The sequence below is a fragment of the Brassica napus genome, chromosome A2, assembly GCF_020379485.1.
Source record: "Brassica napus cultivar Da-Ae chromosome A2, Da-Ae, whole genome shotgun sequence".
NCBI classification, from domain to species: domain Eukaryota; kingdom Viridiplantae; phylum Streptophyta; class Magnoliopsida; order Brassicales; family Brassicaceae; genus Brassica; species Brassica napus.
In genome coordinates, this window is record NC_063435.1 from 13160559 (window position 1) to 13171073 (window position 10515).

At 37.5% G+C, this 10515-nt stretch overlaps 3 protein-coding genes across 3 annotated transcripts; 2 read left to right on the forward strand and 1 right to left on the reverse strand.

Annotated features, from left to right (window-relative positions):
- The first annotated feature begins 4265 nt into the window (after window positions 1–4265).
- On the forward strand, window positions 4266–6441 carry LOC125584248. Its single transcript, XM_048752436.1, has 3 exons — window positions 4266–4811; window positions 4974–5846; window positions 5971–6441. The coding sequence occupies exons 1-3, from the start codon at window positions 4266–4268 to the stop codon at window positions 6439–6441; spliced, it is 1890 nt and encodes a 629-aa protein (XP_048608393.1).
- A 447-nt stretch (window positions 6442–6888) lies between these two features.
- Window positions 6889–9154, forward strand: LOC106393419 (B3 domain-containing protein REM17-like). Its single transcript, XM_048752438.1, has 5 exons — window positions 6889–7122; window positions 8240–8302; window positions 8383–8711; window positions 8810–8825; window positions 8897–9154. The coding sequence occupies exons 1-5, from the start codon at window positions 6889–6891 to the stop codon at window positions 9152–9154; spliced, it is 900 nt and encodes a 299-aa protein (XP_048608395.1).
- Window positions 9155–9656: 502 nt separating this feature from the next.
- On the reverse strand, window positions 9657–10113 carry LOC125584250 (uncharacterized protein At4g04775-like). Its single transcript, XM_048752445.1, has 2 exons — window positions 9946–10113; window positions 9657–9875 (listed from the first exon to the last, which is right to left on the reverse strand). Exons 1-2 carry the CDS (start codon window positions 10111–10113, stop codon window positions 9657–9659), a joined length of 387 nt encoding a protein of 128 aa, XP_048608402.1.
- Window positions 10114–10515: the final 402 nt, after the last annotated feature.

Sequence of the window (10515 nt, forward strand, 5' to 3'; positions counted from 1 at the left end):
TCATCCGTGACGTTCCTGCCACTATGGCATCTTAGGCATATTTTCTTATTTTTATGTCGGCTTTGTTTTCTTTTTTACGAATAGTATGTTTTCCTATTAGTTAAGGGAATCACAAATCCCTTAGGTTATGGCTTTTATAGTTCTTATATATATATATATAGACAAGGGATGAATGTAAAGGCACATTTTGATTATTGAATAACAGATTTAGAGTTTTGGTTTTAAAGAGCTTTCCCAAGCATTGCGAAAAGTATTTGCGCCTATCGATCTCGTTTTCGAATTTAACTTCGGAAACATGTTACCTAATCTAAGATCAAACCCTTCATCTTCGATTCCTTAGCTTCCGCTCTCTATCACCTTGAATCGTGTATGAAGCGATTCAGCAGAACCGGCGTTTTCCGAAACGGTCCGTCAAAGAGTCTTATTTCATCTTATTTTAAGTCTCCTCAGGTATAACTACGGTGAATCAGGTCCTCTTTACTCAAGTACCCGCAGATTAAAGTGGAAGGCGTTTCATATTTGGTATCAGAACTCCCGTATCGGATAATTGTTTTTAACTTTATGGTGGAGCTATACGGCGGAGAGATAGAGTTAAAGAGGCGTTTTCGAGAAGCTGGCGATGGTGTTGTTTGGCAGTGCGGGCAAGATTGCCGTTCAACACTCACGAGACATGTGTCCCAGACGTGGTTTTGAGTCGATCGATTCGTCAACGCATGGCAAAGCTTCCAGATGTTTCTTTATTTGGGCTTTTAATATCTAGTGGGCTACTCTGTCGCTGTATATTATAAACTGATACCAAATGTAATGCCCAATAGGTTTAATCAATGAAACTTAAGTTGACAAAAAAAAAGCTCTACTCTACTTGTTCAAGTTTTTGTTTACTTGCACTGGTTGCTTTGTATTCACATGTACTGAACCAAAAATAGTTTAGATACCGATATATATATATATATATAACTGAGATGTAAGTGCAAGATGCAAACACAATAAGGTAATGCAGAAAGTAAAGTAAGAGACAAACAACTACAAGCAACCCTTAAGCTTTATTAGAAATCGCTTTGTATATTCTATTACAAGTTCTGCTTAATCAGCTTTACACAGTCTGTTACACCCTAATAACTGCTACTGAAAGATTCCTAAGCTACCCGCTTGTGTCTCTCTTCCGTCGAGTACTTCAGCCACAGCTTCAACACGACCCATAACACTTCAAAGAGTTTCTCTCTCTTTCTATAAGACCAGCTTCTGTGTCTCTGTCTCTATACAGATGACCCCATAGCTATCTTATAGTTATTCTCCACGTTCCCAAAATCATAGTCTCCAAGACAACATGTATGGACATCTTCCATATCAATAAGTGCAATTTTCTTTTTCTAGGAATGCACTTATTTCTCTGTCTTTCAGTCATAAACTTGTTCCTCAAATTTATTGCTCTTTCCATATCTCCAAGATACTCTCTTGCTCTCTACGTCTACACGACTCCAGCTCAGCACCTTGACTCCACATGGTCTTCACCACTCATTACGACGTCTGTTTCAGCAACTACGTCAGCGACTAATTCAGGACAAACTTCTTAAATTTTCATAAGATACTCAGTTACTCACATGATCTCTAAGCTTCATTGTTTTTGTTCCTGCATTCTAAGCTTCAGTTACTCAGCACCTTGACTCCTTACTCTAAGCTTCAGTTACTCATCACCTTGACTCCACATGGTTTTCACCACTCACTACGACGTCTGTTTCAGCAACTACGTCAGCGACTAATTCATGACAGACTTCTTAAATTTTCATAAGATACTCAGTTACTCACATGATCTCTAAGCTTCATTGTTTTTGTTCCTGCATTCTAACAAATATAAATATCATACTGACCTACAAATAACATGAGACCAAAAACAACTCTATACGCATTTAAAGAAAAAAAATGACAAAGACAGTTGTGAAAGAAAAACATGAACCCGTCAAATAGGTCGCCACAAACATTCAACGATGTCTCAGTCAGTTATATACCTAATTCTCAATTGCCAAAAGGATAGTGTATGACAATTCTAAATAAACTACTAACGCAGTTATCTAAAACATAATATAAACTGTAAAAAAACAAAAAAAAAACATTTATTCTCCCTTAATCATTGTCCGTAGATGTCTTTTTTTCGTGAAATCCATGCTATAAATTTCTCCCCAAAGAGATCGATCAACTTTCTAGTTTCTACCATCACAAGCTTCACTCGTAACATTTTAAATGGTTTACTTTATTTTTTCTCTAAAATAAAGTAACTATATAAAATAATTTAAGTTTACTCTGATTGTACTCTATTTTAGAGTAGAAATAAAATAATGAACCAAAAAAGTATTTTATTCTATATTTGGAGTAAATCTATTTTCACTCTATTATAGAATAAGAAATACAGTACTATTAAATCATTTTTATTTTAAACTCTATTTTAAAATAAAAAATAGATCATTGGAGATATCCTTATACTTGTTTTTCTTTCTCGGAGAGAATCCAAAAAGTGACAATATGAGATTTGTCCAACGACTCTTTCTGTCTTGAACAAGAAAATTATTAAATCATGGTTATATTATCAAGCTCATAGTTGGTAGAGATTCTTTAGAGTTTAGACGAATGGAATACGAGAGCAAGACTAAAAATCTAAAATCATACATTTATAAGAAAGGGAAGTTTACTAGAATGTTACATATTTTAGGTGTATTGAATAGAATGATACAGATCTTTTTTTTATTACTAGAATATTTTCGATACCAAGCGTACCCTTTTTTTAGGTTATGAGAAAAAACGTATTTACGAGAATGCCATTACTTTTCGCTGCCACGTAGGCAAAAAACCGGCGCCACGGAGGAATTTGCGTCCGTATTTTCATTAAGTCAGCTGTTAAGCGATAGATACGTAGTTACGGCCGATTTATCTTTACGTTACGGCTGACTTAATACATACGACTGACTTAAGAGAAAGTGGCTGACTTAAAACTACAAGTCAGCTTGCCGATACAACTGATTTACAGAAATCCGGCTGAGTTATGTGACCACGGCTGACTTAATGATACAAATGACGGCTGACTTATACATCGGCGGTTTGATTTCTGAAAAATTTGGCTGAGTCGTGGTTAAGAAACGGCTGAGAAACTTTTTTTCAGCTGAGTAAAGGAACATGGATGGGCTGGGTTATTGAAGCCACGGCTGAGTTATGGGATGGTGTTACGACTGGGTTTGTATTAGTCAGCCGTTAAAGCATGGATAAACAGTAAACTCAGCTGCTTTGCGGCTGACGTATGAGCGAAAGATTAATTACTAGAATGTTCTCGTTTGATGGCTGATTTACGTAACGATACGGCTGACATATGGTTGTTCATCCTTATTGCGGCTGACTTACTGTCAAAAGATTAATTACTAGAATGTTTCCATGTATTGGCTGACAAAGTGTAAACATGATGGCTGACTTATTTTGGCTGAGTTACTGATTTGTTTGTCGGCTGATTAACCGATGTTCCATGTCATCTGCCATGTCATCAACTCGGATTTGACATGTCATCACTAACGGTCGCCCAATTTACAACTGAGTTACGAGACCTTTCAGTTGTCTTCTTCATCTTATTTTTGAATGATTACACAGCCTTTCTTTTCTTCTTCATCATCTCAGTTATCTATCCTCTTCATCTTTCTCATATGGTAATGGATCCCGTTATTATTGTTTCCGGTAAATGGATTATGAAAAAACGATATGTATTCAACGTCGACAGTAGAGGGTGTAGAGTTCTTCATTTAGATGATAAAACTAAACTTGAAGATTTCACAAAGTCTGTCATCGACGATTACGGTTTGAATGATTTGAAGGTTCATATTCTGCTTAGCTACATGTTTTCGAATAAAACATTGAAAACAATGGCGCACAACACTCCACCAGTTTACGTGTCCAACACTCGACAATTGCAATGTTTTCTAAGCTTAAAGAAAAGCGAACAACTACGTCTCTGTGTGGAGATTACAGAGAAAAAGGATGACAGCTCAGACGTAGAAGCTTCAGAAGAAGAAGCTTCAGAAGAAGACGCTTCAGAAGAAGAAGCTTTAGAAGAAGAAGCTATAGAAGTTGAGTCTATAGAGAATGGGAGTTACGATGGTTGCAGTTTGGAGGATGAACAAGATGAAATTGAGAATGACTGCTTTAGTAACGTTGAAATACACGACGTAGCCGGAGAAGATGAAATAGGCAAAGAAAACGAAGAAGATGATGAATTTGAAAGTCGATTTGATATGTTCGATGACTCGGACGGTGCGTCATCTGAAGATGATAACTTCAGCACATACGGTGAGTATCCTATCGAAGAAGACGAAGATTCACCAACGCTACCTTACAAGAAGAGATATCAGAACTTCTTGATGAGCGAATCTAAAGGGAATCTGGAGGTTTTGAAGTTGGAGATGTCGTCGTTAGACCTTGCGGTAGGACAACGATACTTGACTAAAAAGCATTTGAAGAGACGACTGAAACTTTTTACAGTGAGGCATCAATTTGATTTTGATGTAGAAATATCAAACCTGACAACATACGTTGTTAAGTGTTGGGTTGATGGATGTACATGGAGAGTTCGTGCATCTACCGAAGGATTGTCCCCGCAGTTTTATATTCGTATTTACGACTCGGATGATGCATGTTCTGTAACTGAGCGTTCTAATCGATCTCGAAATGCAACACCGGATATTTTAGGAGAGTTGTACAAGAACTTTCTCGGCGACGTTGGTCCGGCCGTTCGCCCTGAGAGTGTCGGAATAGCTATCACTAAGCAGTTTGGTGTAAAGGTAATTATGTTACAACGGCTGAGTTATGGTAGAGTATAGGCTGGGTTATTTTATGTTAGAAATGGCTGAGTTACAAAACTATGGTTGAGTTATGTTTACGTTGTGACCGTCTTAATGATATGATGTGGCTGAGTTATGTAAATTGTTTTTTCATGTGAGCAGATGGATTATTGGAAATCACACCGGACGCTTAAATGTGCAAGGGAAATCGATGAGGACACACCTGAGTGTGGTTTTGAACTCTTGCCTTCTTACTTATACATGATAAGAAGGGCAAATCCGAATACAGTTACGCGTCTTCAAATCGATGAGTTTGGAAGATTCATGTATGTGTTTCTTGCGTTTTGTGCGAGCGTTAATGGGTTTCCTTTCATGCGCAAAGTTGTTGTCGTCGACGGTACGTTTCTTAATGGTAAATATAAAGGGACGCTACTCACAGCACTAGCTCAGGATGGTAACTTTCAGATTTTTCCAATAGCCTTCGCAGTGGTTGACACTGAAAATGATGATTCGTGGAATTGGTTTTTTACGCAACTAAAAGTGTTGATTCCTTACCAGGAGGGTCTTGCGATAATATCAGATAGGCATAACTCGATAGGGAATGCAGTTACAAATGTGTATCCGTTAGCTGCTCGTGGAATATGCACCTATCATTTGTATAAAAATACATTGGGACGGTACAAAGGAAAAGATGTATTTCGGCTGGTGAAGAAAGCGGCGAGATGTTTTAGAATGTCTGACTTTGATATGATTTTCGAGGAGATTGAAGCACTTAATCCTGATCTCCACGGCTACCTCGAAAGAGCTGATGTCAGACTGTGGACACGTGTTTATTTCCCGGGCGAGAGGTACAATTTGATGACTACGAACATAGCGGAATCAATGAACAGAGCATTATCGCACGCTAGAGGTCTTAACATTGTTCGAATATTGGAACCGATACGGGTTATGATGACCAGATGGTTTGCTGAACGAAGAGTATATGCCAGATCGCAGTCAACCACACTCACGCGCGGTGTGGAGAAACTATTACAAGTAAGTCAGTCGTAACAATAAAATAAGTCAGTCTTTAAATCTAATAAGTCAGTCATTATATTGCATAAGCCAGCTTTATAAATAATAAGTAAGCCGTTTCACGAATATTGGGTTTTGTTAATAGGGACGTGTAAGTGCCTCCCGGGATTGGACGGTTCAAAGGATTGATGACCATCACACTGAAGTTAAATATGGCGCTGCTGGCGAGTCTTTGAATGTTGTTAATTTGGTTGAGCGAAAGTGCACATGTCGGCGTTTCGATGTCGAGAAAATACCATGTGTACACGCAATCGCAGCTGCAGAGGAAAGAAATGTTTCTCGTATATCACTGTGCAGTCCTTACTATAAAAGCACTTATTTAGCTAGCGCATACGCTGAATCGGTCATGCCGGTTGACTCAGCGCTACCTCTTCCAGATAACGTGGCTAACGTACAGTGCTTTCCACCGTTTATTCGTCAACAACCGGGAAGACCTAAAAAAAATAGGATGAAATCTGCTTTAGAAGTTGCACTTGCAAACAAACGTCCTAGGAAAGAGCACATATGTTCTCGTTGCAGTCAAAGTGGACATAATGCGAGAACTTGTCCGATATAAGCAATTGCTTTTCATGTTGTTTTGTAATACGGCTGGGTTTTGTGTTGTAATACGGCTGGGTTTTGTGTTGTAATACGGCTGGGTTTTATTTTCATTGATTTGCACAACGGCTGGATTATTAATTGTAATACGGCTGGGTTTTGTGTTGTAATACGGCTGGGTTTTTTTGTTTTAATGTTCTATGACGGCTGCGTTAATGTTTTTCAAATTTTGTATTGTGGTTGGGTTTTTATTTTCATTGATTTGCACTACGGCTGGATTATTACTTGACCAATATAAGCAAGTCTTGTATTGGCATTTTCGGGGACTAGCCCGCTTCCCATTACTTAAGAGAGACACAGACATCGAAAAACAAAATGTCCGTACTTAATTTCCCTACGTTACGTAATAGCCCCTACGTAATTATTGATTTTAAAGTGGAATACGAAAGTAGTGTATACACACGCTATGACTCAAGCAATCTTTTACGGTGATGCGCAGTATTTTCAGAGAATTCCAAGAGCAATTGTTGACAGGGTCGGGAAACTTGTTCGAGATGCGAAATGGGGATGGGGTTTGTGGCATACTGACGAGTTCCGTCAAATTAAGGCCATGTTCACTTCTACTTATGTTTCGTCCTTCTACCTTTGCCAATGTGCAAATGTTGTGGACCGACAATGTCTCTGCCTATGGCACATTGATGTGACTAAGGACGACATAAATATAGACTGACTTATGAGTACAGAATCTGAGTAAACAAAGAAGTAGTAGTAGCAACTAATACATTTAAGACTTCATCCTAAGACATTCAATAATTCTTATGATCTCAGTTATGTCTTTCTTCATATCATCTAATTCTGCTTTTATAGCGGCCAAATCCTGCTCTATCGTCGCGAGTTTGTTTGCCACAACTACAAACTCTTCATCATGTGCTTCATCAAGCCATTTGAAAACATGGTTTTGACCCGAATTTGCTCCACGTCGATAAAATCTTCTACCCGGATTCTTTATTGTACCTGACGTTAACACAATGGTAGCAGCTCCACAGTCGCACGTTCTTGGAATTCCACGCTGTAGATCCATCTAATTTATACATCATAGCACACAAAAATAATGCAAAATCGAACAAGGCCAAAATACAAAAAATAATTCAAAATCGATTTTGGACGAAAGAGACTTACTTTAGGTTTTAGAAGTCGACTCTGGTTTTTCCTTTATCTTTTACTTGTAAATATTCGAAATATAATAGAGAAATCATATTAAATATAAAGATCACGCGTGTCCAAATAAAATAAACATATAATGACCTCGATATCGTAAATTACTCGGACATGCGTGTCAGGACATAACTCGACACTGAGTTAAATTATGTATGACTCTTTTGGTCAACTTTTATTTTTCGACATTATTAAATATTAACAATTTTACGGCTGAGGTTTATTTTTCGGTATTATTAATTATTAACAATGTTACGGCTGAGTTTTATTCTTCGGCATTATTAATTATTAACAATGTTACGGCTGAGTTTTATTCTTCGGCATTATTAATTATTAACAATGTTACGACTGAGTTTTATTTTTCGGCATTATAATTATTAACAATGTTACGGATGAGTTCTATTTTCCGGCATTATTTACTTTACACAAGGAAAAAAAAAAATCATTTTCGTCCCAACGCGAAAAAAAAAAGAAAAGCTCTCGACGAAAGGCGATTTCGAAGCGTCTCGATACGAAGGTAAAACCGAAGCCTCTCTTTTGCACATTTGTGGATTCAGCTTAGGTTCGATGATGTTTTCTTCCCATTCTTTTCTTGTTTGCAGATGCCTAATTCGCACAAACCTCATTTCTTGAAGCCTCTGCTTTCCGATTTCTACAGTGGCGTGGTAGACACACACTCTCTATTTCTCATGTGTATATGTTCCTATTTTAGAGTTTGCTTAACTTTGGCTTTTCTGACCTGCAGACAATACCACTTGGCTTCTTCTCACAGCACATAGAAGGGAAGACAAACCGGAAAACATGGAAACTAAGATCGGACGCTACAGATCAAACTTGGGAAGTGATACAAGAAGGCAGGAGACTCACCGGAGGTTGGAAAGATTTCACCACAGCACATGACCTTCAAATCGGTGACATTGTCATCTTCAAACACGAAGGAGATATGGTGTTTCATGTCACACCATTTGGTCCTAGCTGTTGTGAGATTCAGTATACACATCCTCACATCATCAAGGAAGAAGCCGATGCGGATGATGCTCCTTCTTTCTCATTTGACTATTTTTTCAGGCTGAGGTCACTGCTTCGAATCTAAAAGAAGACAAACTTGTGAGTCTATTTTCAGTTATAGACCATATTTAGTTAGTTATTAACATATGGTTTGATCTGTTCAGTGTCTTTACGTTCTGTGTTTGCAGTATTTAGTTAGTTATTAACATATGATTTGATCTGTTCTGTGTCTTTACGTTCTTTGTTTGCAGTATCTTCCTGAGGGAGCTACGACTTGTACTGCTTTGAACAAACAATGCCAAGAGATAATACTTGTCAACAAAGAGGGAAATTCATGGACTGTGAGTTTGCGATTTAGCGAAGCAGACGGCATGTATTACATCAGAAGAGGCTGGAGAAAGTTTTGTCGTGCTAACAGATGCACCATAGGAGACTTATTTGTGTTCAATGTGGTTGGAGATGGGAAAACTACTCCATTAATGTGTGTATGTCCGGAAAGGGAAGAGTGATTTTGAACCTAAACTTATGTATGTCGAACCAGAAATTTATGTATGTCTCTTTTTATGGCTGACTAATATTCATATTATGGTTGAGTTATTGTTTATGTTATTGTTTGATTATGACTGACTTCCACTGAACGTTATAGCTGAGTTACTATCTTATTATGACTGACGAATACTCATATAATGGCTGGGTTATTGTTTGATTATGACTTAATTAACGTAACGGCTGAGTTGCAGTGAACGTTATAACTGAGTTATTAAAACATTATGACTGACGAATACTCATATTATGGCTGGGTTATTGTTTGATAGTGACTTAATTAACGTAACGGCTGAATTGCAATGAACGTTATAACTGAGTTATTAAAACGTTATGACTGACGAATACTCGTATTATGGCTGGGTTATTGTTTGATTATGAATTAATTAACGTACTGGCTGAATTGCATTGAACGTAATAGCTGAGTTACTAAAAACATTGCGTCTAAATTATGATTACAACACATGACTACGCAAAGAAATAGTGCCAAAATATGGCCATACCAAACCCACAAACCACCACTGGAAACATCAAACACTTCATCTTTTCCGCTTTACCGAGTTCTTTCTCCAACCGACCAACGTGTACTCTCAGATCTGATATGCCTTTGGTCATGTCACTCATCACCGATTTCATATCTTCTACCTCTTCCACCAAGCACTCGTCCGCCCATTTGAATAAATGTCTCTGATTTCACCAACATGCCCAGCTCTTAGTATCACATTGACAGTATAATGAATAAAATTAAAAATCAAACCTTAATATATCCTTTGCGACAGCAATAGTACAGTCTTCCTGGATTAGCCCGTGATGCAGATGTACATAATTCAGCGGGTTCACCACACCAACACTGTTTCGGCGTTCCTCTTTCCACATGCCGGCGGTGAAAGTAAGTGTTACCAGACACAGATGATGAAGAAGACATTTTCTTTGAATGAAAGAGAAATTGGTGTGAAAGACAAAGTTAAACAATAGTGGTAGTAATATAAAATCATTTTTTTAAAAAAATTCAAATAAAGAGGAATAATTTAAATTAATAAACTATTAAATGCCTCGATATTAGGTTTGAGCCGTATTTTTCCACACACTTGATGCACTTTAATTATTACAGAACTCAATCAAATCAAGAAATACGAAAGGTTCTTTATTATTTTATCAAACACTTAAGTTGAATTCGTATTACGGCTGTGTTAGCGTCTATATTTTGGCTGAGTTAACGTAGACGTATTGACTGAGTTACATTAAAAATAACAATACCTCGATTATGTAAATAATCCAATACATGCGTGCCAGCCGTATAATAATGAGTCTTAATTAGTATTACGGC

What these genes read in the sequence shown, in the direction of transcription:
- LOC125584248 (XM_048752436.1), top strand. Translation starts at nt 4,266, where the DNA reads ATGTTCGATGACTCGGACGGTGCGTCATCTGAAGATGATAACTTCAGC. An exon ending in CTAAGCAGTTTGGTGTAAAG is followed by an intron (nt 4,812 to 4,973) that starts GTAATTATGTTA and finishes TCATGTGAGCAG; the next exon opens with ATGGATTATTGGAAATCACA. An exon ending in GTGTGGAGAAACTATTACAA is followed by an intron (nt 5,847 to 5,970) that starts GTAAGTCAGTCG and finishes TTTTGTTAATAG; the next exon opens with GGACGTGTAAGTGCCTCCCG.
- LOC125584250 (XM_048752445.1), bottom strand. Translation starts at nt 10,113, where the DNA reads ATGTCTTCTTCATCATCTGTGTCTGGTAACACTTACTTTCACCGCCGG. An exon ending in GTCGCAAAGGATATATTAAG is followed by an intron (nt 9,876 to 9,945) that starts GTTTGATTTTTA and finishes TGGTGAAATCAG; the next exon opens with AGACATTTATTCAAATGGGC.
- LOC106393419 (XM_048752438.1), top strand. Translation starts at nt 6,889, where the DNA reads ATGACTCAAGCAATCTTTTACGGTGATGCGCAGTATTTTCAGAGAATT. An exon ending in TCTGCCTATGGCACATTGAT is followed by an intron (nt 7,123 to 8,239) that starts GTGACTAAGGAC and finishes TCTTGTTTGCAG; the next exon opens with ATGCCTAATTCGCACAAACC. An exon ending in CCGATTTCTACAGTGGCGTG is followed by an intron (nt 8,303 to 8,382) that starts GTAGACACACAC and finishes TCTGACCTGCAG; the next exon opens with ACAATACCACTTGGCTTCTT.